We start from the raw sequence: 27,127 nt of genomic DNA on the forward strand, positions 1-27,127 counted from the left end.
GTTCAACCCTGATCTCATATTTGACACATAATCAGAAGAGATATTCTGCGTATTCTTGGAGGCGACCTTCTCTCCGTTATCTGCTCCGGGGCTAAGCTCGGGCACGGAACCAGAAAAGCAGGTCGCCGGGCGAAGTCGTGGCGAGTGGAAGCGCCGCTTAATCCGCGCTAAGCCCCAGCTCAGGTCCAGCCTCGCGTCTGGTGCCAGGCGAGGAAATTCCCCGCGGGCTGGTCCCGCTGCTCCTGCCCCGCAGGCCGCAGCTCCTCCCGAGGAGGTGCTGAATTTGCAGCTCGCAGCTGCTGGGCGTCTATTCCTGGCTCCCCCTCTAGCCTAGACAGGTGGGAAGAGGAGAGAAGGGGCAGGACTGGAGGGAGGGAGGGAGGGTGGGTGGGGGGCGCGATATAAAAGCCCCCCACAGGCCCCTGCTGAGCGCAAAGGGACCCCCCGGCGACTGGAGCTGGACGGCTAAGCTCCCGCCGCCGCGCAGCTCGGCCCTCGCAATCCAGCGCCACCCCCGATCCCCCCCCCGCCCCACAGAGCCCCGCCACTCCGCGGCAGAGCGCGCCAGCCCCGTTCCCACCCATGGCCGACCGAGAGGCGGCCTCGGCGGCCGCCCCGTCCCAAGCCCCGCCGGCCCCGCCAGCAGGACCGGTCGCGGCGCCCGAAGCGGCGGCCGCCCCCGAGCCGAAGAAGCCCAAAGGACGTGAGTGGAGCGGGAACGGAGGTGGGGCCGGCGGGGGAGAAGGGCCCGGGGCGCCTCTCTCGCCCCCGCGCCCGGCTGGGCGAGCGCACGAGCGGGGCAGGCGCGGGGCTCTTTCGTGCCGCCGGGGTTTCCGACGAGACACCCGCGTGGGAACCGCCCAAAGGCTCCCAAGCGCGCGTTCGGGATGCTCATTCCCACGTGACAAGCGGACCCTGGCTCGGGAACCCGCTCCCCCGCTTTCGGAAGACGATGGTCTGAGACGCGCCAGGGTCCAGGCGGCAGCCCCCGACGTGCGGTTCGCCCGGGAAGAGCAGCCGCGGGAGGCGGGAGCGCTCGGGCGGCGGCCTCGAAGGCGCTCCTTCTTTCTCTGGGCGGCCTTGTTTTCCACGCAGGGTCGCTTTAGCCTCCTTGAATCCCTGTTTCAGCCAGGGTCGAGCGCACATTAAGCGAAACGCATGCACTCGAGCCAGGCTGAATCCTGGCTGAAACAGGGATTAAAGGAGGATAAAGCGACCGTGCGTTTTCGCCCCTGCCAAAACTGACTCCCGCCTGCTCTAAGCTCTTGAATGAGAGGGGAGCAATATTATTTGGTGTTGCTGTAGCTCAGTGGCTCCATTTGTAGAGCATCCCCTTGGCATGCAGAAGGTCCCGGGTCCAATCCCCGGCGTCTCCAGTTAAAGGGACTAGGCGAGTAGGTGATGGGAAAGACCTCTTGCCTGAGACCCTGGAGAGCCGCTGCCGGTCTGAGTAGACAAGACTGACTTGGATGGACCAATACTAATTCAGTATAAGGCAGCTTCACGTGTTCACTTACATATATATAATCCTTTGGGAGGGGCTGTGGCTCAGTGGTAGAGCATCTGCTTGGCATGCAGAAGGTCCTGGGTTCAATCCCCAGCGTCTGCAGTTAAAGGGACTAGGCGAGTAGGTGATGGGAAAGACCTCTTGCCTGAGACCCTGGAGAGCCGCTGCCGGTCTGAGTAGACAAGACTGACTTGGATGGACCGAGGGCCTGATAAGGCAGCTTCATGTGTTCACGTTCTGTAGGTGCCCAATAAAGCAAGCCAGGAAAGCCCTTTCCCCACATTTCATTGGAGAAGCGTCACAGCTCCGCATGTGGCGTCTTCCCCTCAAGCACAAGGTTCTCAGGGCTTTTCACAGAATGAAACGCACACGCACCAATAACGCAATGTTAAGGCACATTAAAATCAAACATTAAAATAAATCCTTCATTCAAAACACTTAAAAGCTGCAGCTATATATAACGATAAACAGCTGTACTGGAGCAGGAGAACTTTCAAAACAGACAACAGCAAAATCGGCAGAATAAATAGCAACAAAACTATTTTAAGGCAGCAGAAAGTACAAAGCTATCATTAATGAATGGGGCACATAAAATCCTTCCCAACATTTTAAAATCAGTTTTATATCCCACCCTTTCCTGGCTACAGTCAGGCTCAGGGAGGCTCACAACAAGGATAAACAATCTGCTTGGATTACTAAACAATACTTTGCAATTGATGGTGGGAAAACTATTTTAGCGTTACAGAATACAGAACATCTTTAGATATCGAATACAGAACATCTTTAGATATTTGGACCAATCTGTGAATCTGGCAAGCACACATCTTCTCCAACAAATGACTGACAGGCATTTGAACAAGAAAGCCTACAATTCCTCATGGTTCTTCAGAAAAAGGACTTGTCACCATGTTGCAGATTTTTCTTCTCATGTGGTATCTGGCAGAGTTGGCCCTCGGAATATTTATGCACATGCCTGAAACAGTTTATTAACAAAATAGGGTGGAAAGCAAACGGGGCTGGAGACGGATGAGAATGTGTTTTAGAGGGCTGCCTGATTTAAAAATAGCTTTTCCGGGGTGGGGGTGGGGGTAAGTGATCCATTTCCACCTAAAAGGCTTCATATCAACTCTGTGACAATATCCTCAGAAATGCGTAGAAGGGAGAACTTTATTAATCTGGTTTCTTCTGCTATTGTCGCATTGTCAGATAGGGAAGCCGCAACTGGTAAACTGCCTCTTCTGTGAGAATCACAAACAGTTTTCCTTCTTTCTTGCCAGCAGCAAGGTTTTTCTTATCCTGCCCCCTCCCAAATCCATTATGTTTGAACTGGCTTGTGTGCTCTTGACTCTGAAGAGGGATCTGGGCTTGCATAATAGCATGATGGTTAAGAGCACAAGAAGTTAAGAGGTCTGCCGAACAAATCACAGTGAACTGAGGGCAAGCCACTATCTCTAAGACTTTATGAGTTGTGAGGATTATTGAGATTATGTTTATAGAGATCATTGGGTACACAGGGAAATGGGAAGTTTACATGACTATCATGAAAAATCTAAAAAATGGTTGGGGCAGCCACTTACTGATAGGCCATTTATGCATGGGAGGTTTTGCCTTGGGTTTGCCGCTCTTTAGATGCACATTTTCACCATCCAAATTCTCAAAACTCAACAGTAAGCCCCCATGCAGAGTTTTGAGAATTGGGATGGGGAAAACGTGGGTCTAGAGAGCAGCAAATCCAAGGCAAAACCTCCCATGCACAAACAGCCATAGTCTGAAGCATGAACCTGGAGTTTTTTTGACAGCAAGCAGCCACTGTAGGAGCACAATATGAAGGGGGGCATGATGATGGTGTAATAAAACTTCAACTCTTCTCACTGCCCCATTTCCCTGATCAGAAATTCCCCTGGAAAGGAAAAAAAAAATGCAATGTTGTTGCCTGTCTTTTTCCTCTAATGAGGCTTAAAGCAATCCAAGGAGAAAGGCATTTATGATCAGGGAAACTGGAGTGGGGCATGCAACCCCATCTGGAGTACTACTCTCAGAATCCAGTGTAACATGTTGCTGGACCTAAGTCATTAGCCATAAAGGCAGGGTTGTCAACCTCCAGGTGGTGGCTGGAGATCTCCTGCTATTACAACTGATCTCAAGGCAACAGAGATAATTTCAGCTGGAGAAAATGACTGCTTTGGAAGGTGGACCTTTTGGCATTATACCCCATTGAAGTCCCTCCTCTCCCCAAACCCCACCCTCCTCAGGCTCCACCCCCAAAATCTCCAGGTATTTCCCAACCCAGAGCTGGCACCCTTTCATAAGGGGGATTTCTATGAAGAGAGTGCTGTGGATTATAAAGGATGGACTGGAGGGGAGGGGAGGGCAATTGTCTAATGTCTTTACGTCTGTGGTGGCAGCATCTCCTGGTCAACCAGTGAATCTGACAGTGGACGATGTGAACGACAACTCTGTGACTCTGACGTGGGATGCACCAGAACTAGTGGGCCCCAAGGGGCTGGATGGATACGTAGTGGAATACTGCAAAGATGGAAGTAGGCTTTACTCCCTTGTAAGCATGGAGCTGCATGTATTAATGTGGGTAACAGCGCTGCATGTTGAGTGTAATTGCTTTACTCTGTGTTGATGTATCCAGAGACCATAACTGGGGGGGGGGGGGAAACGCATTATAGTTTTTGAGTGATGTTTGCTGTAACCTTGAAAACTGTTTGATGAGGAGTGCAAAAGATTATAATATTGTTGGTGCATAATTGACATACTGAGAGTTTAAGATGAGGAAAGCTTAGAATGCCAAATGAAGCAAACCATAGAACTGAAATTTCTGAGGTAAGGAGATACTACACAGGGCAGCTTTTCCTCTTGACAATACAATCCTAAGCAGAAATATACCCGGGCAAGTCCATTGAAGTCAGTGGGGTTCAGACAGGTGCAGTTCTGTTCAGGACTGCACTTTAAGGCTCCAATCTTAAAAACATCTTCCTGGGAGTAAGCTCTGTTGAATGAAATGGGACTTACGTATTACTGAGTAGACTGCTGCTTAAGTGTTGCAGTGCTTCTCTCCAATGGCTGATAATCAGAACTGGCATGCTGGGGCAGGAAAAGTTGCACACTTAGTACATCTGCTTACTGTGGAATTATTCAAAAAAAGAAAAGCTGCCTGTCGCTCAGGAATCTACTGTATATGCATCACAGCTGTGATAGCGTGCTGCCTCTTGCAAGGCATACCAGTGGAAGGGACTTTCAAAATGGAGGGAAGAAGTGTGGCCAATCTCCCTTGTCTCCAGCTTTTTTGAAGGCAGAAACCTTTGTGTAGTGGTGGTAGGGTACAATGCAAGAATTTGCCCCCAATCAGTGTTTCTTCCCTGAAGCACAGAAAATACAATGCAGCTATATTTTATATTGTGAAAGGTGTAGACTCCATATAAACTGTGACAGTTTAAAAGCTGAATAATACTAAGAGCTCAGATGTTACATTTGTGAGCAGTTTGGTTTACAGACCAATGATGGATTATCATGGCTGGCTCCCCCCCATCCCCAGGTTTAGACTTACACAAGGAATGTGCCATTATTTTTAAATAATCATCCCTGCTCTTTGAATTGGACAATTTATTCTGAAAACAAATTTTCATTCCAAAAATCTGATGGACTTGAGCAGGTTGCCTAGATGGGGGTATCTGATGAGCTACAGCTGAATGAATAAGTTCTCATGAATAAAATATTTTTTGTTTTATTCTTTCATGCTTGCAGATTGCTTTCTGTATTCCAGAGCATTTGTTGAATATTGTAGTTGAACCAGATTCAACCTGTGTAAATGCATCATACTTAGAGGCCTTTGTCATAGTCTTTTGCCATAGCCGTGGTCTTGGTAACCATTTGCTTGATTGAGACCATTGTAAAACTTACCTTTGTTGGGTTAGAATCTGTTGAACTTGAGCCTGAAAATATTTGCTGTCAGTAGAGCACAAATGTTTACAAAGATGGTGTGAGGGTCTCTGTGTCTCTGCTTTCCATCACCTGCTTTGTTATCTGTGAACTCTTAAAAGCAGTTCACACTTGCTGGTCTCAGGCGCCTGACCTGATTGCCCCAGGTTTCTCCCCCCCGCTGTTCTTCCTGTCAGTACTCCCTCAGGCCGGTGCGGCCTTGGAAGTGTGATAGCTCCAGCAGACTTCCTGGGACTCGGTTGATGTTTTGTATTATGCCAAGCTTGTAACTTCCCATAACAATAAGTGTGAACCCCAGTGCCCCAGTGCCCTGGAGTCAATATATTCTGTAACCCCGATAAGCGCCTCACTTGCAACTTTCTACCTGTGCCTGTCTCATCTCCTGATGTCTTCAATAAATCCTTTGTTTCTGTATCAACGTCTGAACATTTGATTTGGAGAAGTAAACTCAGAGAGAGGGGATCTCTCACATTAAGTTGCAAGTCTTTGCCTCTCGGACTGCAGCTGTACCTTTTGGGACAGAATGTCAGCCGACGAGGACACCACCCCTAACCCCGATGCGCCAGAGAAACCTGAGGTGCCGGAGAAACCGGACCCCAAGGAAGAGGGCGCCAAGCCGAAGGCACCTAGGGCTCCTGTCCCCGACCAAGGCCGGGACGGACGTCCCCGGGACTTCCTCAACAATTGGCTGGACTCTCCCAAGGGTTAGTCTCTCTCCCGGACTGCGGCAAAGGGACGCCGGTTGGCCCCCAGTTTAGGACTCGAGGGGGACCCTGCACGCAGGGAAGTCGTGATGGACGAAGAACGGAGGCAGTGGCAGGAGGACCGCCAAGCTATGCAGGACCAGATTGAGACCATGCAGCGCGTGATGGGTGAGATGGCCGCGGCCCTGGATGCGCTTAAAGTGCAACCACCCACCGGTAATCCCCCGGCAGGGGTACCGGCAGCTCCTCCCGCACCTCCTAGCCTCCCGACCCGTCGGGACCTGAAAGTCACGTATGACGGTTCAGGAGACCAATTAACCTTTTTCTTGGTCCAAGTGGACATTTTTATGCGGGAACAAGGCCGGACCTTTACCTCCGAGGAGTCCCGGGTGCAGTACGTGGCTTCTTTACTGCAAGGGGAGGCGGCCGCTTGGATGGTGTTGCAGTACGAGCTCCGCTCGCCCGTGCTGCGGAGCCTAGACGAGTTTATGGTTGCACTCCGAAACCGTTTCGAGGACCCGACTCTGGGTGAGCGGGCTAAGGCCTCCCTGATGCAACTGCGCCAAGGGACCAAGTCGGTGGCGCAGTATGCAAGCGAGTTCCAGTCCCTGGCCAGCCGTATCCTGGACTGGAGTGAGGCCACTCTGGTACAGTGCTTCAGGGAGGGACTCAACCCGGACCTCCAACATTGGGCCTTCATGCAAGGGAACCCCCCAGACGTGGAAGGCTGGGTCCGCCACGCTGCGGACATTGAGAACCGTAAGCAACTCCTAACGTTGTCCAAGCAGCGCATCGGACGGGACCCGAGACCCCGGAGTGACCGTGGCCGGGACTTCCGACCGGGAGGGAGCGGGGGCCCCTCGGCCGCTGAACGCCGCAAACGCTTCGAGACCGGTGTCTGCCTGACCTGCGGGGGAAAAGGGCACTTCGCGTCGCAATGCCCCTCTCGCTCGGGCCGTCCCACCCCTCCTCGCCAGGTTCAGACCGAACCGGAGAAGACTCCCGCCGAAGACCAGTCCCGCCGCAGGAGCGGACCACCGAGCCGACGCGCCGGCGCACCTTCCGCTCTCCAGGCGCGCCCCCAGGATGGAGCTTCCACCTCTATGGGCCCAACGGGGTCCCGGATTATAAGTACCACTTTTGATTCTGACGAGTCTCCGATCGCCACCACCCCGTCCCCCTCTTCCAGCGAGGAGGAGGAGTGGGAACAACCGGCAAAAAACGCCGTCGGTCTGCTGTAGAGGGGGCTCCGCAGCAGACCGTCCCTGTCGTTGTGCAAGGAGCTCCACCGATGGTAAGCGACCAAGAGGACAATGTGTATGTAAAGGTTCACCTATCCCTACCCAAAGGGGGTCCCCATTTAGAATTCCCCGCTTTGGTTGACTCGGGATGTGCCCGCACCATGATTAGTGAGGAGGCAGCCAAGAAGCTGGGCGTCCGGCGCAAGCGGCTTCCGGGACCCCTCCGCTTTTCCCAAATGGACAGCAGTGATTTTAAACGGGGCCCGGTGACCCACAGAACCGCGGCTGTGGTTATGTCTGTGGGGGAGCATTGGGAACGCTTGTATTTTACTATTGCCCCTATTGTAACCCCGGTGGTGTTAGGGATGAACTGGCTACGGGGGCACAACCCCTCCATCGACTGGGTTAAGCGGCTGCTCACGTTTCCCGAAAACCCCTGTAGGTTACATGATGAGGAACGGGTGCTCAGTACTCCGGCCGCCGCTCTGGTAGGGTCCCCCGCCCCAGTCTCGGTTTCTCCCCAATTGCCTACCGAATACTCGCAGTTTGCGGATGTGTTTGATGTTAGAGAATGTGACGAACTACCTCCCCACAGAGAGACGGACTGTGCTATCGAAATTGTGGGGGAAGGCAAATTATCTAAAGGGAAGGTCTATCCCATGAGCCCCAGTGAAAAGGCAGTATTACGGGACTATCTGGATGTCAACTTGGCTAGAGGTTTTATACGCCCCTCCAAGGCCCCTTATTCGGCCCCAGCCTTCTTTGTGAAGAAAAAGACGGGAGATCTGAGACTGTGTATTGACTTTCGCAGGCTGAACGCGGTCACCCAGTCTAACGCTTACCCTCTCCCTCTTATTCCCGACCTTCTAGCACAATTAAAGGAGGGCCGAATCTTCACCAAACTGGACTTGGTAGAAGCCTACCACCGCATTCGCATTAAAGAAGGAGACGAACCCAAAACGGCCTTTTCCAGCTGTTTTGGAATGTTTTAATACCTAGTCATGTCGTTCGGACTTTCGGGGGCTCCGAGTGTGTTTATGCAATTAATTAATGAGGTTTTGCATGATTTGCTGTTCCGAGGGGTAGTGGTATTTCTCGATGACATCCTCATTTACTCTGAAACTATGGAAGAACATGTGCGTTTGGTTCGAGACGTGCTCCAGCGGCTGCGGGAGCACAAATTATATGCTAAGGTGTCTAAGTGTGAATTCCACAAACCTTCTATTACGTTCCTGGGGTACGTGATCTCCCACCAGGGTTTGGAAATGGACCCCGAAAAGGTCCAGGCGGTGCGGGATTGGGAAACCCCCACTACTCGCCGCCAACTTCAGCAGTTTTTGGGGTTTGCCAACTTTTACCGCAACTTCATTCCCAACTTTGCCCAGGTAGCGCTCCCCCTCACTGCCCTGTTGCGTACCAAAGACAAGGGGGCTAGCGCCGCTCTTCCCTCGGCCCGCTTGCAATGGTCCCCCCACTGCCAGCAGGCTTTTGAACGATTAAAGCTACTTTTTTCGTCCGAACCAGTTTTAGCTCACCCGGATTGCACTAGGCCTTTTGTGGTGCAAGTGGATGCCTCCGATGTGGCGATGGGCGGGGCTCTATTGCAAAGGGATGAGGGGGGGCGGTTGCGGCCGTGCGCCTACTTCTCCAAAAAGTTTTCCCAGTCCGAAATCAACTGGGCAATTTGGGAGAAGGAGGCGGCAGCAGTCAAACACGCACTCACCATTTGGAGACACTTCTTAGAAGGGGCCGAACTGCCATTTGAGGTGTGTACCGATCACAAAAATCTTGAGGCTCTCAAGGGAGCTAGAAAGCTCAACGCCAAACAAATTAGGTGGGCCCAATTTTTCGCCAAATTCCGGTTCACTCTCAAGCATGTTCCTGGCAAAGAAAATGCCCTAGCCGACGCTCTGTCACGACTTCCCCAGTATCGCAACGATTTGGTTGACTCGGTTGACGACTTCCCCAGTATCGCAATCTGGTCCTGCATAGCTTGGCGGTCCTCCTGCCACTGCCTCCGTTCTTCGTCCATCACGACTTCCCTGCGTGCAGGGTCCCCCTCGAGTCCTAAACTGGGGAAGGCCAACCGGCGTCCCTTTGCCGCAGTCCGGGAGAGAGACCAACCCTTGGGAGAGTCCAGCCAATTGTTGAGGAAGTCCCGGGGACGTCCGTCCCGGCCTTGGTCGGGGACAGGAGCCCTAGGTGCCTTCGGCTTGGCGCCCTCTTCCTTGGGGTCCGGTTTCTCCGGCACCTCAGGTTTCTCTGGCGCATCGGGGTTAGGGGTGGTGTCCTCGTCGGCTGACATTCTGTCCCAAAAGGTACAGCTGCAGTCCGAGAGGCAAAGACTTGCAACTTAATGTGAGAGATCCCCTCTCTCTGAGTTTACTTCTCCAAATCAAATGTTCAGACGTTGATACAGAAACAAAGGATTTATTGAAGACATCAGGAGATGAGACAGGCACAGGTAGAAAGTTGCAAGTGAGGCGCTTATCGGGGTTACAGAATATATTGACTCCAGGGCACTGGGGCACTGGGGTTCACACTTATTGTTATGGGAAGTTACAAGCTTGGCATAATACAAAACATCAAACGAGTCCCAGGAAGTCTGCTGGAGCTATCACACTTCCAAGGCCGCACCGGCCTGAGGGAGTACTGACAGGAAGAACAGCGGGGGGGAGAAACCTGGGGCAATCAGGTCAGGCGCCTGAGACCAGCAAGTGTGAACTGCTTTTAAGAGTTCACAGATAACAAAGCAGGTGATGGAAAGCAGAGACACAGAGACCCTCACCCAACAGATGGACTGGGCATAATCTTGGAAGAAACATGTCCAGATGTTGCCAAGAGAATGTTCCATCTCCAATAGGGATAGATGGAAGGTAAGAAGGCGGCCACATATGCTTCTTGGGACATCTTGCTGCATCAGATTTGGTGGGAAGAAGACAGATCTGTTTAGTGACATGTAGTTAGAGTTTTTGTTTTTAATCCTGATCATTTGCATGTTTATTTGGATCCAAATCTCAGTGAATGCAGTGGGGGTTATTCTTGTATAACTGGCATAGGACTGTAGATTTCACTTCTCATTGCCAGGAAAGAATTCTGTAGGTGGATATGTTTTAAGGTTTTATTATTTTATTTACTTCATTTATTTACTTCATTATACCCTACCTTTCTACCCAGTGGGGACCCAAAGGGGCTTACATCTCCTCCCAAATAGGGGCTTACATCTCCCCTCTTCCACTTTATCCTCACAACAACCCTCTGAGGTAGGTTAGGCTAAGAGTATGTGACTAGCACAAGGGCACCCAGCAAGCTTTCAGGGTCTAGAGGAGATTTGAACCTGGCTTTTCCTGGTCCTAGTCTTTTTTTTAAAAAAAGATAATTTTTATTGTATTTCATACATTAGGATACAGAAAGAAAAAGGGAAGGGGAATGGGAAAAAAGGTTATATATAACAATATCATTCTGATACATTTTTATCCCCTCTAGCAGTTATGAAATATCATTTTTTGATCTTAACTGAACTTGCATTATTCCTAAAATAAAGTATTTGTTTGTTTATGTCTAAATCTGTATGTTTTTAATACATTAATACCATATTCCAAATTATTCTATTTGTTTTGTGTTTGTAACTATATATATGTAACACAACCTGTCTCATTATTTAACTTCTGTTAATAAACTTGTAGAAGGGTTTCCATTTCTCTTGGTGGTATTCTAATGTTTTGTCCTTCAAATATTCTGTTAGTTGGGCCATTGTTATATATTGCAAAGATTTTCCAATCCATATTTGGCTATCTGGAACGTTTTTCGTTTTCCATATACCGTATTTTTTGCTCCATAAGACGCACTTTTTTCCTCCTCAAAAGTGAGGGGAAATGTCTGTGCGTCTTATGGAGCAAATATGTGTGAATCCGGCCCCCGGGGAGAAAGGCAAAGCTGCGAGAGGCCCTGGGAGCCATGGCCAACCCCCGGCCGCAACAGCCCAGGGCAGAGCCGGCGTGCCCCGGGAGCTGGCTAGGAAGCCGCCAGCCAGCTGGGGGGCGGGAGGCCCCTCCCAGCAGCCACCCAGCGCAGCGGGAGCCCAGCGCGGAGCCCACGCGCCCCAGGAGCCGACTTTAAAGCCACCAGCCAGCTGGGGGGCGGGAGACCTCTCCCAGCTGCCCAGCGCAGTGGCAGCGGGGCGCGGAGCCGGGCCGCCCTGGGAGCCGCCTGGGACGCCGCCAGCCAGCTGGGGGGCGGGAGGCCCCTCTCAGCCTCCCAGCGCAGCCTCGGGACTAGGAAGCTCTGGGGGGAGGTTAAACTCCTCCGCGCTGCCATCCCAGGCAGCGCAGAGCACTTTCAAGACCGCCCCACCCAGCTTCTAGGGACTCCCTGGAAGCCCGGTGGGGGGTCTTTAAACTCCTCCGCGCTGCCATCCCAGGCAGCGCAGAGCACTTTCAAGACCCCCCCGCCTGCCTTTTCCCGCCTTTAAAGGCTGCCCCGCCCGGTTCCCTTGGAATCCCAGGAAACTGGGCGGGGCGGTCTTTAAACTGCTCCGTGCTGTCTGGGCAGGCAGTGCGGAGCAGTTTAAACCCCCACCGCCCCCCTTCCTGGGACTTCCGGGAATGGGGGCGGTGGGTCTTTAAACTGCTCCGCGCTGCCTGCCCAGGCAGCGCGGAGCAATTTAACCTGCCCCCACACTTCCCGGTCCCGAGGCTCAGCTGGGATGGCAGCGCGGAGGAGTTTAAAGACCCCCGCCGGGCTTCCAGGGAGTCCCTATAAGCCGGGCGGGGGGGGTGTCTTGAAAGTGATCTGTGCTACCTGGGATGGCAGCGCGGAGGAGTTTAAAGACCCCCCGCCGGGCTTCCAGGGAGTCCCTAGAAGCCAGGTGGGGGGAGGGGTCCTGAAAGTGCTCTGTGCTCCCTGGGATGGCAGCGCGGAGGAGTTTAAAGACCCCCGCCGGGCTTCCAGGGGCAGTACACCATTTGATTCAGAATATATTTTTTCTTGTTTTCCTCCTCTAAAAACTTGGTGCGTCTTATGGTCAGGTGCATCTTATGGAGCGAAAAATACGGGTAGCTGCCAATGTCATCCTTGCTGTTGTTATCAGATACTTTATCATATCTTGTTGATATTTATTCACATTGTCTGGGACTTTATTTAGAATATTTTTTTTGGGATCTTAATCTATATGTTTGATTTGTTGAACAAAATTTGTTCGATGTTTTTATGAATTTTCCCCCAAAAGTTTTGATCCTTTTCACATGACCACCAGCAGTGGTAAAAGGTGCCTCTGGATTTCTGACATTTCCAACATAACTCTGATGATAATTTATTCATATTTTGGAAGGATGTCACTAGGCGTTATGTACCATCTGTGGAACATTTTAATCCAGTTTTCGTGAATATGTTGACAAAGGGTGAATTTAAGGCCTTTCTGAAAAGATGTTCCCGTTCCTCTATAGATAAATTTTCATTGAAATTCTCCATCCACTTAATTTGACATGCCTTGACCTGTCGTACTAGTTCCTGGTCCTAGTCTTGACACTCTAATCACTACACATTCCTGACTGTCATTATGATGTTTTAGAACAGATTCCTCATCATTCTTTAATACATGTTCTTTGCTAAGGAACCGCTTGCTTCTAATTACTTGTCTCACCTGTCTTTGTTTTTTTGCTGTAGCCACAGACTGGGTGGCTGCCAATGACAAGCCTTTCCTTTCTACCCGCTATGTAATCCGCAACCTAACGTCTGGTGATAAGCTTCACATTCGTGTAAAAGCCGTGAAAGATAATGGAATTAGTGAACCCACTGTGCTGGACCAGCCTCTGCTCATCAGAGAGATTCTTGGTATGTATCTTCAATGCAGACATTTGTAATACACATGTAGTGTATTAGAAAACGTCACTATTTGATTTACACTTTGGTTAATCGTATTCATTAACATTGACTGTATGAGACGTTTGTTTCGGTCAGCAGTGGCTCAGTTTTAAATTTGCATCGATTTCTGAATCGATGAAAGGATGAATTGCAAGCTATTTCAACTGTCTTCCAGTTAACTATGCTACTCAATTTCAGCCTTTTTTTTAAATTTGTTTTTAAGAAACATTTATATGCCACCTTTCCACCCAAATAGAGTCTCCAAGGCCAGTCTGATTGCCTTTATGGCTTTCTTAAGCTTCAGGAACCTACATAATGGTGATCCTGGCATCCTTGGTCTATGTCGTCACTACAGCTAGAACTTGCTTTATGGACTGTTGTAGTAGGATGATTGTACTGTTGTATACAATGGTGGTTGTGTAGCAGATTCTCCCTTGCCTACCTGACATTTTCTTTTTTCCTTCCAAAATGTGCCCATTTTTAAACAGTTGCAGTAGGATAAAAGGGAGACTGACAGTCCATTCCTAACTCATTGACATTAATGGTCTTAAAAAAAAGATAAAGGTCCCCCGTGCAAGCACCGGGTCATTCCTGACCCATGGGGTGACGTCACATCCCGAAGTTTTCTAGGCAGACTTTGTTTACGGGGTGGTTTGCCAGTGCCTTCCCCAGTCATCTTCCCTTTACCCCCGGCAAGCTGGGTACTCATTTTACCGACCTCGGAAGGATGGAAGGCTGAGTCAACCTTGAGCCCGCTACCTGAAATCGACTTCCGTCGGGATCGAACTCAGGTCATGAGCAGAGCTTGGACTGCAGTACTGCAGCTTACCACTCTGCGCCATGGGCTAATGGGTTTAGAAGAGTGTAACTCTATTTAGGATTTCACTGTACATGTTATGTGTGGAATCCTCTTTAATAAATAAACAACCTCTTCCACCATCCCCTCCACCCAAGGTTCAGTTCATTTTTCCTACTGTTTATGCCTAATGTGGTATGGTCAGAGCCATGTATATGAGCCCTGCTTTTTCTGGGGAGGGCAGGGTATAAGCTTAATAAAATAATAAATAAATATGATATCATTGGAATGAGCACCAAACTATGGAAAACATGCATTACTGGTCATGGTCTTAGTCATGTTTTCATGTCTAAATTAAGTGCATCTTTGGGAATTATACTCTACAGTGAACATAAACCTGTTCTTCAGAATACGTAAGTAAAATGACCTGTTAGTAACACTGACTTTGAGAATAAGCTGTATGTCTGAATTACTTGCTTCACAAAGCACATATGAATTTTTTTTAAAGCTTAAAACAATTTTTATGACTCTCACCTCCAGCAGCAAAATGTTAAGAGGGAAAGTTGATAGTTTTATCCGAGGGTTATGGTAGATTCCTGTACTCTCAGCTTGGCATTTCTAGCATACAGTTGGAAGTGCTGGGCACATCCCTGGAAAAAAGTCAATTCCTTTGCCACCCAAAAGGCTTTCAAATCAACCTTCCTGGCTCCTTCATCTACCACCAGTAGTGCTGGTAACAGAAGAGATTATTTGTGCTCATAAACATGATCCAGTTCTGAAAATAAATTCTGGGCAGTTATGTCCTCGAACCTGTCAAACAAAAATTGCAAGAACAGCCTGGCCTGAAAGTCTTGGTACATTACCTCTCTCACCAGAGCAATGGTGACAACATTGCTGAGGTCAGCACAATAACATGAGAATAAATGTACTGCATTTTTAAAATCATACTTAATAGAGCAGTAGCAACAACTCCTCTGAATGCTGTAATGTACTTTGGAAGCTGTGTTTACATATCTTCCCCAGCTAGGAACCAAATACCAAGGAGCTGAGTACAGGACATTGTGGAAATTACAGTTTTTCCTTCCCCTGCATGGGAAGCTGCACCTGCCACTTTTTACACAGCGATTCAGGGGTACAAGAGCCCTGTCTTCCTCTGCATCTGGTCTCCCTGGTTCCTTGGATTTGAATTATGCCAAGGCTTTGTATGACCTTTATTACATTTTATGTTTAAACGCACCTTCAGCTTTTTCCAGGTATTGGTGTCCCTGTGCTATGGGGCGAGAAAGTATCTTGTGTGGCATGTGACCCTGTATAACCTGGATAGCAGGATCGCACTTCTGACTAACCTAATTTCAGTTTCCACTGTGGAGAGGAATTTATTTTTAGACAAACCTGCTAATGGAAAACGATGGATGCTGGTGATGGACATCCTTATCTGTCAGCCAGTGTGTAGCTGGGTATTCGGCTGAAATGTAGCATGTCACCACGCACAAACTGGGTTTACAGACGGACTGCCTTCACTACTTATGCACCCCTAACCGTAGGCAAAGAAAGTGCACCAAGACATTTCTTTGTGAAATTCAAAGGCAGTTTTTTTAAATCTGGCCTGGCTGAGTCTAATGCAGGGTTACTTTTAAGATATTGGCTAGACTTCTCCTGTCAGTCACATTGTCACTGGCAAAGCTGAGCAGATGGACCATTTTAGCAAAATGTCTTGATGTGAGCAAATCATGTGCCATAGCTATATTTGACTTACAATTGTATGTAGATATAGTTCTAAGTACATCCTTTAGAAACATAGAGCACTTTACTTGGGGAGCTCATATTTGCACACTATTCTTGCAATAATCATAACTGTGGCATTGTCCCACATAATAAAATACAAGAAGCATTTTGACGTTGGTTCTACCTATGTTTTCCTTAAAATTAAATTAGTTGGGAGCCCAGATCTTAGTGAATTTACTCAGAATACGGGCAACCCGTTTTTGCCCACTGATCTCAGTTCACTTGCAAAAAACTGTTGCTCTGTGGTGGAGGTTCAAAGATTTGGGCATCAGAAGATATCTCTGAGGTTATCTACTAGCCATGAAAACATCCAGTAACTACTACTACTAATGTGGTTGGCAGAAGTATCTTTTCACAAAATGCCTGTGTTTGAAGTATGTAAATGTGTTGGAAAAGTCGTTTCTTTCTCTCCCCCGCTTCAGTGATTTAAAGTAAAAATTGAGCTTGAGAAAAGCATGGTTTGGCTGACTTATACAGCCGATTGCGATTGGTGTAGGAGTTTTTATGTACTTGATTTGCAACTAGAAAATCAAGATAAAATTGTGGTATTTAAAACATTCTTCTTGTGCTTAGTTCATGAGGCTGCTTTAGGTTCACTTCCAGGAAGAAAATTCTGGTTGAACACCTGTGTTGTTCTGTAGGAGCAAGTACCCACAGAGAGTGCTATGGCACCTCAGAGACTGCGGGACTATTTACCCAGTTGATATAGTACCCACTATTGGCTAAGGATGTAAGCTGGGAAGTCCCCACTTCAGATGTCAGATCAGCTCTGTACCCACTCATTGGTGTCAGGCAACCCATCTTCTTGTAGAACATGCTTAATGCCAGTGTGGTGTAGTGGGGAGAGTGGTGGACTAGGACTTTGGGCAACCCCGGTTTGAATCCCCACCACTAACATAGAAGCTTGCTGGTTGACCTTGGGCTCATCACAAACTCTCACCCTGGCCTGTCTCACAGAGCTGTTGTGAGAAAGTGGTGAAGGGGAGAACAAAAAAAGCCATTTTGAGTCCCAACTGGGAAGACAAGCAGGATATAAATAAATAAATGCATTGTACATGCAAGCGCAAATGCTTTTATGTGTCACTAAATTGGACTATATAGTTTTGCCTTTGGGATCAGACTAATGAAAGTGCCTTAACATCCCTGTCATAAAGTCTCTGCCCACCATGGTGACCTCACACCAGTATTCTAAAGGAGCTCTTTCTCATCTGTTATCTTGACTATCTAATGACCATGGTAACAAAAAGACACACTAATTTAAAAAATATGATGCAGATTTAATAAAGCTAGGCAATTGGATTGGAGAATCTGGGGGTGTGAGAGAAAGTTTCAAATGGCCATTGAATATGGCACTCCTGGTATGCAATAGGCATAGTGGTTGTCCTATTGTATTCCCTTCTCACAACAACTCTGCGTCGTGGTTTAATCTGAGAGCAAAAGTGATTGGACCAAGGCCACCTATGGCCGAGCTGGGATTGGAAGGCAGATCTTATTGGTCCAAGTCCCCTCTATTAGCTGCTACATGATGCAGTGACGTTAGCATAGAAAGAATCCTTGGGCGGTGGGTGCACAGATAAAGAACTAGTGTGTCACCTTTAACTATGGCTTAATTGTGCATGTGGTCTATGCAGGGGTCTGCAAAGTTATATATAAATCAGCTCTTTTAAATTGGGATATTGGATTTCTCAAGACTGATATGGAGAAGTGTCAGGAAAAGAATCCAGAGCTAGTTACATGGGTGAGTGAAAATGCTGGTTTAGTTGTTGGCTGCACCGTTTGAGTTTTTCAGGCTCCCTTCTTGTATTGCCTATGCGTTACGTACACAGTTGCTGAAATATTATTCCCCTTCCTTTTAATCCTGGACCTTTCTGCACATGATTGCTTTGGAATGTTTACGCCTTTGAGGCACACATGGATCTTTTATTAAACCCCAATATAATTCCTTTCATACTCAAGGGACTGCTTGCAAATGAAACAAGCTAGAGTTGCATCCCTGTTATTTGGATTCTAGGGAAGGTGATGACAAGCTATTAAAAAGACATTACCATTTTCTGCATCTCAAGGGAACGTATAAATGTATAGCTCTACCATGTGCTTTTGGCTCATATACACACAATGTCTTGCCTTTGAGTTAAGCCTAGGGATTCAGACATTGCAGGAATGTGCTGTAGGGTGAAGGACAGGCTGTCCTTGATGTTTAGGTACTGAATTAATTCCCCAAGAATGTTGCTAGAAACACTTTGCTACAGCAGTTCATGTAAGCACATTTGCACCTCTATGTTTAAGGTGAATACAACCAACCATTTAACAAGTCGTAACTCACCATAGTAGGCATAAAATCTCAGGGATTTGTACTGTCTTCCTTGGAAAATAATAGTCTGTATTCAGACTTAGTGCTGCTGTAGTCCCATCATTAGTAGATATTCAGTGCAATCTTAAACAAAGTTACGCCCTTCTCAGCCCATTCACTTCAATGGATTTAGCAGGGTATAATTCTGTTTAGGCTTGCCCTGAGAGTGAGACAGCTGTAGGGTGCTTTCCATTTAATATGCTAGTTAGTGATACCATAAGCTATAAAAATAAAAAAGTATACTAAAGTATCGGTACAGAATAAAAACCTGAAAATCAACAATATTTGCATAAGTTACATTATACAAAAGGTGACTCACTTATCCAGATTGCATGGGAATCGATTGCAAGATAAACAAAATACATGTAAGGTTGTTTTGTTCTAGCCATAGCTGAAATGGTAACATGTGGGTCACCTCCATATTTTCATTTGACACTAAAAACAAACACAATTTTTCTGCAAATTAGACCTAACGGAACTGCTCCTATAATAAACAAGAAATAAATAAATTTTCATTGCACTTTTAAAGAGGGCAACTAAGCAAGTAATGTGTACATTTTCGGAGACTCCCTCTTCACATATACAAAGACAAAAACGATTTCCTCATGTCTCCCAGCAAAAGATTGTAGAAAACATTTGTTGCAGCCTTAATAAAGTTCATAGTGTCATGCTGAAAATCTACCTGTTATCACCCAAATATTTCTCATAGCCTTGTTTGTACTTGCTCACTGAATTCCAAGGTGATGTATCTGAGAAATGGTGCTTGAATCCTATAAGGTATGCAGTTGGAGCACAGCTTGCGGAGTGGGACTTTTCCATCTCCTGCTCCAGCAAACTGAGCTCCCAGGAATATTTCTGGGTCAGCAAATCCTCAGCAACAGCACACGAACAGTGATGTTTGAAAGTGGAAGGAGGGAAATTGATGAGCAGAAATGGGGGTGGGTTTAAAAGTCTGCAGCAGTAGGGGTATTTTGTTCAGCAAACAAAAAAACCCCATTTAGTCGGAGGAGCTAGTTCTATGCCAAGGAGGTGGTGTCATAGGATCCAAGCCCAAGGCTTCTTGAACTGTGATTGTATAGTGAAGTTGGGAGGGTTACAGTGCAATCTGATGCAGACTTACTCCAGTCTACGCCTACTGATTCCAATTACTGGAATGGTCATTTAACAAACAGGAAAAAGTACTACCAAAAAATCCTCTTAACCCTAATGGGTTAGCCTTACTATAAAATAGTAGTCTGCAACCTCTAGAGCCAAAGGTGGCTCAGTATGGAACCGAAGATGTCTCCTTAAGAAAAGAAAATTAAATATTAAACTTAAGGTATATTGGAGGGGTAGGAGGGATGCTAGAATAACCAGTATGTGAGGGGGATGGCAGGCAGGGATTTTCATGAGACTGAAGAGCTTCTTAAGAGATGCTCTAGAGAAAGGGAAATGATAGAAGTGAACGGTTGCCAGAAATCCAAGGGCACACTATGCCCTTTCAATAAACAGCACACTATAGCAGTGCACTAAAACAATTGCTTAGAGTGCTCCTGTGTATATTTACTATTTATTTATGAGACCTTGAGTATGCCCCTTCCAAATAAAGTACTCAAAACAAACAGTGTTTGGGCTGTAGAAGCTTTACGGATTATTAATCAACATGTCAATTTTCAGTAATGTTAAAGTTGTATATTTTCAGGTATGCAGATGGACTTTCTGATACTGTCTCTTTGTCTCGCTCTGAATCTTGACATGGTCTGTCTCTTTAAGAATGAAAGTTTGCTGGCCCCTGCTGTAAAATAAGAAAAGGAAAAAAAAAGGATTCTTGTTCCCTCATAATGTTGTGGAATCCAGCTGAAAAATGGCAATATGTATATTTGGGAGCCCCCTCTTAACACTTCCCTGAGGATCCCAGGCTGAGGGGATTCTTCTTTGATTCCAAGGTAAGAGGTCTACAATACCATTGACCAGCCTGGTATAATTCTGCTTTGTCCAGAGCATCCCAAGATCCGATTGCCACGCTACTTGAGGGAGCTATATATGAGGACTGTGGGAGAGCCAGTGAACCTGCTGATTCCTTTCCGGGTAAGTGGATAATGTTTCCTGTTAATGTGTGTGTGTAAAGTGCCGTCAAGTCACAGCTGACTTATGGAGACGCCTTTTTGGGGTTTTCATGGCAAGAGACTAACAGAGGTGGTTTGCCAGTGCCTTCCTCTGCACAGCAACCCTGGTATTCCTTGGTGGTCTCCCATCCAAATACTAACCGGGGCTGACCCTGCTTAGCTTCTGAGATCTGACGAGATCAGGCTAGCCTGGGCCATCCAGGTCCTGTTAATGGCTGGTTGTAATTTGGACCCAGTTTGAGAAAAGCTTTTCAATATGAGTTAAGAAACTAATGAAGGGGGGAGAGAGAAAGGACAACAACAGAAAAGATGCATTCTCTCAGCAAAGTCCTAGATGGGTTTCTTCAGGTAGAAGATTTCAGCTGCCAAGGCATGATGACTGATCAGTTTGACGAACTTAAAATGGGGATTTATTGAAGTTCTAGAAAGAACTCAGCTGGGCTTGAATATGGCCCCAAATGTCAAGTGAGAGAGAGAAGGCATGCAGGGGAGGCGCAAAAGGAAATTTTGCAGCTTGAGAAGAGATTAATATCTGGTAAACCTAGGGCTGTAAATAGTTCTACAAAAGCTACTGAGTCTGGGAGTGTGCGATGTGACCAATCACAAGCAGCGTGTGGCTAACCCAAACATTTCAGAAAGGCGTTTCATTATTATACTGCAAGTAATGTAAAATCTGTCACCAGATTTTACATTCTAAATGTTCTAATCCCAGAACATTGTTAAAAAAAAAAGTCATATTTGAATTACCTCAGCACTGTGTTCTGACACATTTTTTTCAACTTCTTCTGATTTAAACAGCCCTTGCAGAATAAAATGCTTCAACAGTGGAATCAAGCCTGTTGTGCATGTCAGGAAGGCAGAGGCAATATGCTTCAGCCCAGCTCTCTGGGACTGGGGCCCAGAGCCTAAAATAACTCCCTGTCAAAAATAGCAAGCCATATGGCTTGCAGTATGGTATGGAACTGGTATCAGCCCATGCCTTTCCTTGGTTCTTGGGCAGCTGCATTAGTAGCCAGAGGCGCCTATGAATTCCCCCCCCCTTCCTTAAAGAGGCAGCCGCCAGAAGAACATTTGATGCTGGTAATCCACAAGGGTCCAATAAAGGGTGTTGATAAAATGCAGTTCCCGTTGCTGAGATGGAAATATGCCTGCAGTTCAAGGCATCTAGAATATGGGCAGTGTTTAAATAAATAAGCATCTGCCACTGTTCTTTCTCCCTTAGTGAACAAGAATCCGAAAATATAGGGAAATTCAGAGCAATAGTGGGTAAAGTTTTCACTGCCAGACAATTGTGGCAATTGGAGTCTTATCTTTATTTGTTTACTTCATTTATACTTCACTTTTCTCCCTAATGGCGACCCAAAGCAGCATGTATCATTCTCTTCTCTTCACAACAACCCTGTGAGGTAGGTTAGGCTGAGTATGACTTGCCCAAGGTCACCCAGCTAGCTTCCATGGCAGAACGGGGAAACCTGAGTTTCCAAGATCCTCGTCCAACACTTCAACCACTACACACACAGGATAAAGTATTTATGCACTTATCAATCTGGTTTAAGGTGGAACTGCATGCTACATGTAGTTCTATTGTTATTTTAGATGACTTTATTTTTCAGAGACAACCTCTGGAGCTGGTTTTTGGGAGGAGAGAATAACTGTGAGGGGAGGGGTTGATGGGAAGGTTTTAAACTCTTCCCTCCACTCCCATTTCCCACTGGGAAAAACTCACCACTGAGCCACTTAAACTTGGAGGGGGGGGACTTCTAGCAAAACTACAGGAAAAATAATTTGCCTCCCTCCCCCCCCCCCACATTCTCCCCTTCCAGAAAGCAGCCCAAGTATGGGCATTTGGAAAAGTACATGTAAGGTTAGATGCAAAGTTCAGTTTCTGTTGCTGGAATGGGATGTTTCTGTCTCTCCCCTCGTGCTGCTGCCCTACCAGCTCTTCCAAAATGGTCCCTTGCCCCCTGGAGAAGCATTTTGGGGCGATCAGTGGCAACAGGAGTGGCAGAAGCAGGAAAATTCCATTCCTCCGATAGGAATGTTTTCCATTAAAAGAAAAAATTTAGTCTGGATCCAAGCCAAAGTTTTTTTTAAAAAAAAGATCAAGCAATTAAAAGTAATGTGTAGTTCTGCCTTGAGACTCACAATATAAGACAGCCTCTAAAATCTTGCTCCAGACATCTTGGTCACTGGTGTTTTATTCCGGGCCATAATGAAAGACCAGCAGATACCCAATCGAAGCAATAGTAGCTAAATGAACAGAACAGTACTGAACTTTTCCAATCATCTCCCCATGTACCTTCCTCAGGGAAAGCCAAAGCCACAGGTGACCTGGACCAAAGCAGGCCAGCCCCTGGATCCCAAGCGAGTGAACGTGCGCAACTCTGAAAAGGATTCCGTCTTCTTCATCCGCCAAGCACAGCGTAGTGATTCTGGGAAATATGAAATAACCGTTAGGATCTTAGATGAGTTAGAAGACAAGGTCACCATTGATCTCCTTGTGATTGGTAAGGACTGCAGCTGTGTTAACTGTCTAAAGCATGATTCCCCAGCATGGTGCCCATATGGACGCCAAGGTGCCTGCTAGTTCTTCCCGCCAAGTTTTTCAGAAAGTAGAAGGGGCATTGTAAGACCGGGTTTGTTAGGGTTTTTCACTGGAGGATCAAGAGGACTGGCAAGTACCTGGGATTCCTTAGCCATTGTGTGATTTCATTTCCCATTCAGCATTTCCTTCTTCCCAGGAGGTGTGAGGAGGGAGGTTTTCCATTTGACTCTTGTCTCCTGAAGCAGCCATTTTGGGGTGGCGCTCACCACCCTCTCTCGAAATTCCACAGGCTCAAAAAAGGTTGGGGACCCCGATCTAAAGGATGGACGAGCTCAGTAGCAAAAGTCTCCAGAATACTCTTTCACGTTTGGTAGTTAGCTGGATCTGGTATGACTTGGCATTGGATCACATGACTCTTAGGATGTCAGGAAGTTATTAACAGTGATGACTCCTCTTTTAGGGGATTATATAATTAGGTGGGAGGAAGGTCTTGTGCAAACGACATTAAAGGGCTTGTTTTCAGTGTGAAGGCTACAGCAAAGAAAAGTGGCAGCAAATGGGATTGAGGGGTCAGCTCATCACAAGCTAAGAATATATTAAGAGTTGCCAGGTCCCTCTTCGCCACTAGCGGGAGGTTTTTGAGGCAGAGCCTGAGGAGGGCGGGGTTTGAAGAGGGGAGGGACTTCAATGCCATAGAGTCCGATTACCAAAGCGGTCATTTTCTCCAGGTGAACCGATCTCTATCGGCTGGAGATCAGTTGTACTAGCAGGAGATCTCCAGCTAGTACTTAGAGGTTGGCAACCCTAAATATATTCCAATGTATAGCTTTCCCCCTTCTGCTGCACGGCTAAGTGGCTGCTGTACATGTGTCTGGTGCCTTCTGCTACATTGCTCTACCCTGTATACTAATAGCTTTTCTATGCTGAATTGACAATTATGTGTCTACCTTGTGGGTCTCCTTTTCAGAGAGACCCGGCCCTCCTGAGAACCTGAAGCTGGTGGATGTGTGGGGCTTTAATGTGGCACTGGAATGGAGCCCACCCAAAGATAATGGCAATGCCGATCTCAAAGGTTACACAATCCAAAAAGCCGATATGAAGACTAAGGTGGGGCTATGGCTCAGTGGTAGAGCATCTGCATGGCATGCAGAAGGTCCCTGATTCTATCTCTTGCACCTCCTGTTTAAAAAGAACAGGTAGTTCCTGTTGTGAAAGGCCTCTGCCTTGGGCTCTGGAGAGCTGCTGCCAGTCAGACTAGACCACACTGACCTCGATAGACCAATATTTTGACTCAATGTAAGGCAGTTGGGGACTGAGAGGGACACAGCCCAGAAAATGGTGGAGACTGGGAATTGCGACAATTGTGCATGCATGTGTCTGGATGCTCATGACCATTTCACATGGTAGTTTTAAAAAAATGTAGCATGTGTATGGTGTCCCTAGAGTGCTGAATTTTTTGACAATTTGGGAGCTCTGAGATTATGAAATTCAAGTTTTGAAACATTGTAAGACCTTTTCTGAACAGATATGGAATGATTGCATATGTCATTTAATGTTCAAGTTTTAAACAAAGCCTTCTGAGACTGCATATTTTAACAAAGCAGGTGAACCTCTGAACAGAAGTATGGTTTCCATGCAGTCTGGGGTCCAACTAGATGTGATGGGAGCAGGCATGTTTGCTATTCACATATCTCTATGATTCTTGTATTAAGTGAGAAGTCAAGTGATTAATTTTAACTTTAAAAAAGTGCATGGGTGAGAGGAATTGAAAATTCCCTTCTCCTACCCTACATTTTCCTCCTGCAGTCAGTCACGTCAGGCATTTTTCTCCCAGTCTAGCTTCACTGCTGGAAATGAGGTAGGCTGGGAGTAACACTTCCATGGAAAATGACTGCAGGATTCTGGGTGTCCTATGTTTAAAAATTAGATCCTCCCCAACTGTATAACCCTACAAAACCACCATGGCTACCCCTTATGTAGTTTGGCCTTGACTTTCACCGCCCAATTACATCCTCGCTACTAGATTGGTTGTCTGTTCATGATAATTCTTGGCTTGTGAAGGTTTTGGCTATGCTGTCAGTATATTTAGCAAACAAGTGTGCTAGTATTACAGGCAGCCCAGTTTCCTGCCTTGGACACTTTCGTGATTAATGGTTGTTCTTTCCTGCTTTTCAGCAATGGTTCACGGTCCTGGAACACTATAACCGTACCAGCTGCACTGTGTCCGATCTCATCATGGGCAACAGCTACTCCTTCCAGGTCTTCTCAGAGAACCCCTGTGGCCTCAGTGAGAAAGCTGCTGTCACCAAGGATATAGCACACATCAAAAAAACAGGTGCAAACGCAGTAGGAAGACTACTGATCAGAGTTCCAAACTGTTCCAGCCAGCTCAACTAAAACCAGACAAGTTTGGGCAGAGACTATGAGGGCCAACAGAGTAAGGGATAGGGAGACAGGTGAAGGAAGTGTAGGAACATTTATTCTCATAAAGGAATCAATTAAAAGTATAGAGAGGTTTTTTTCAGAGAGTAGAATGTGGCATGAAAGAGTAACCAGTGCTTATGGTGCATGAACTCGACTTCAGGATTTTATGCAAGTCTCTCTTTTTTTGGCATTGTTTCAAACAAACGTAATAAGTGTGCACTGTTAAGGCAATTCCCTCTCAAAGCATTTTTAGTTCTCCTGAGCTGCAGGATGCTCTAAAACCCCCAAAGAGCTCATATTTCTGCCTTCAGCAGTGAGCCTGCCTTCACAACTAAATTGGCAAGCTATACAAACCAATAACTCAAACACTGATTGACACCCATCAGCCTTGGCTGTCCTTGTTTGCTTCTTCCTCCATCACCATCTCTGGCTTCAGCTTAGGGGAAGTTAATGAAGTGCCAGGAGTCTGAGAAAAAGGTTGTGCTACCTCTGTCTGGGGCCCTTATCAGTCTTTGGGAACTCTGTGCGCTTGCCCACTCACCTTCATGCTGTTTGGGGCCGTTACACTTTTGAATAATTGCAGAAAGTCCAAATGCCAGAGTGATCAGAATAAGTGTCTTAGCCAAGATGGAGGAGGTTTAGTCCTTGTTTATCTCTTAATTTACACTGACATCTGCCTTTTTTTTCCTTAGCAATTGTATACATGCCTGAGAAGTACAATACCCGGGATTTCTCTGAACCTCCACAATTCACCCAGCCTCTGTCAGACAGAACTACCACCCGGGGCTACAGCACCCAGCTTGTCTGCTCTGTCCGGGGCTTCCCTAAAGTGAGTATTGTCGGGGGCTGGAAGGTCACTGCAACATTACCCAGAGTGGGTATAGGCTGAGAGGTCTGGTGACCTCATCATGAAGGGGTGGGTGAGTGTGGCACCTTATCCCAGCAGTGCAGATTGGGTTTTGCTGCAGGGAGAGGCTTCTGGGTTGTCATCCAAAACACTTCCTCCTGTGAACTTTTATGTTTGTGTTTGCTCACAGAGACATAATGTACACTGGACACATAAGACAATATACAGTACGTTTGCCCTAAAGGGGTAGATAGATCCACAGGGCCACTTCAGGTCAGGAAAATGGCTCATGGAGAACGGGTTAATTTCACCACCGTTCCCAGTTCCAATCTGAAATGAAACTCTGTATGTCTGCCATTTAAAAATAAATGCACACACTTGGGAATGCTGATCGTGGATGGAAGTTACAGAGCAACATCTAGTTTTGGCCTTTGTTGTACAGACAAGAGGCCAGAAAAGCAATGAGAGGCAAGAGGTCCAGAAATCAAAGTAGCCATGCGCCATTAGCTGCTTCCATGTTTTTTGGAGGTGTCTATTTAGTCCCACTAATCCACTACTTTTAACTGTGCTTCAGCCCAAAGTGATCTGGATGAAAAATCAAATGGAGATTCGAGAAGACCCTAAGTACGTAGCCCTCATGAACCAAGGTGTCTGCTCCCTGGAAATCCGCAAGCCCAGCCCTTTTGATGGTGGTGTCTACACCTGCAAAGCTGTGAACCCTTTTGGAGAAGCCTCTGTGGACTGCAGGCTGAATGTCAAAGGTACGTAGCCAACATCTGGACTCTGCCCTGTCTGTCCAGAAGGTGATCACCGTGGACTGCCCTGTTCTAAAGCAATGGCTAAGATTTTCAACGGTAATGAAGTGGTGGTTCTGTGTGAATTTCACTCAGATTTGGAATCTTTTGTGCCTTGTACCTCTGTGAGTAGCCAAACAAAAGAAAAGAGGGCCTCACCAAACCAAATGGAGACAAAAAGCAGCAATTGGTGCAAGGGAAAAATATTTAACAATTACA

The 27,127-nt window shown here is 47.0% G+C and overlaps 1 protein-coding gene across 1 annotated transcript in view; it reads left to right on the top strand.

Annotated features, from left to right (window-relative positions):
* The first annotated feature begins 582 nt into the window (after positions 1-582).
* The window catches only part of MYBPH (myosin binding protein H), a 32,590-nt gene continuing 6,045 nt past the window's right edge, over positions 583-27,127 (top strand). The window contains exons 1-9 of the mRNA XM_056844603.1: positions 583-703; positions 3,913-4,047; positions 13,065-13,232; positions 20,172-20,260; positions 22,607-22,805; positions 23,811-23,950; positions 25,019-25,178; positions 25,960-26,096; positions 26,689-26,875. Coding sequence (XP_056700581.1) covers positions 583-703; positions 3,913-4,047; positions 13,065-13,232; positions 20,172-20,260; positions 22,607-22,805; positions 23,811-23,950; positions 25,019-25,178; positions 25,960-26,096; positions 26,689-26,875 — 1,336 coding nt within the window. The remainder of the gene's footprint in view (positions 704-3,912; positions 4,048-13,064; positions 13,233-20,171; positions 20,261-22,606; positions 22,806-23,810; positions 23,951-25,018; positions 25,179-25,959; positions 26,097-26,688; positions 26,876-27,127) is intronic.

Source organism: Euleptes europaea, chromosome 2 (assembly GCF_029931775.1).
Source record: "Euleptes europaea isolate rEulEur1 chromosome 2, rEulEur1.hap1, whole genome shotgun sequence".
Taxonomy (NCBI): domain Eukaryota; kingdom Metazoa; phylum Chordata; class Lepidosauria; order Squamata; family Sphaerodactylidae; genus Euleptes; species Euleptes europaea.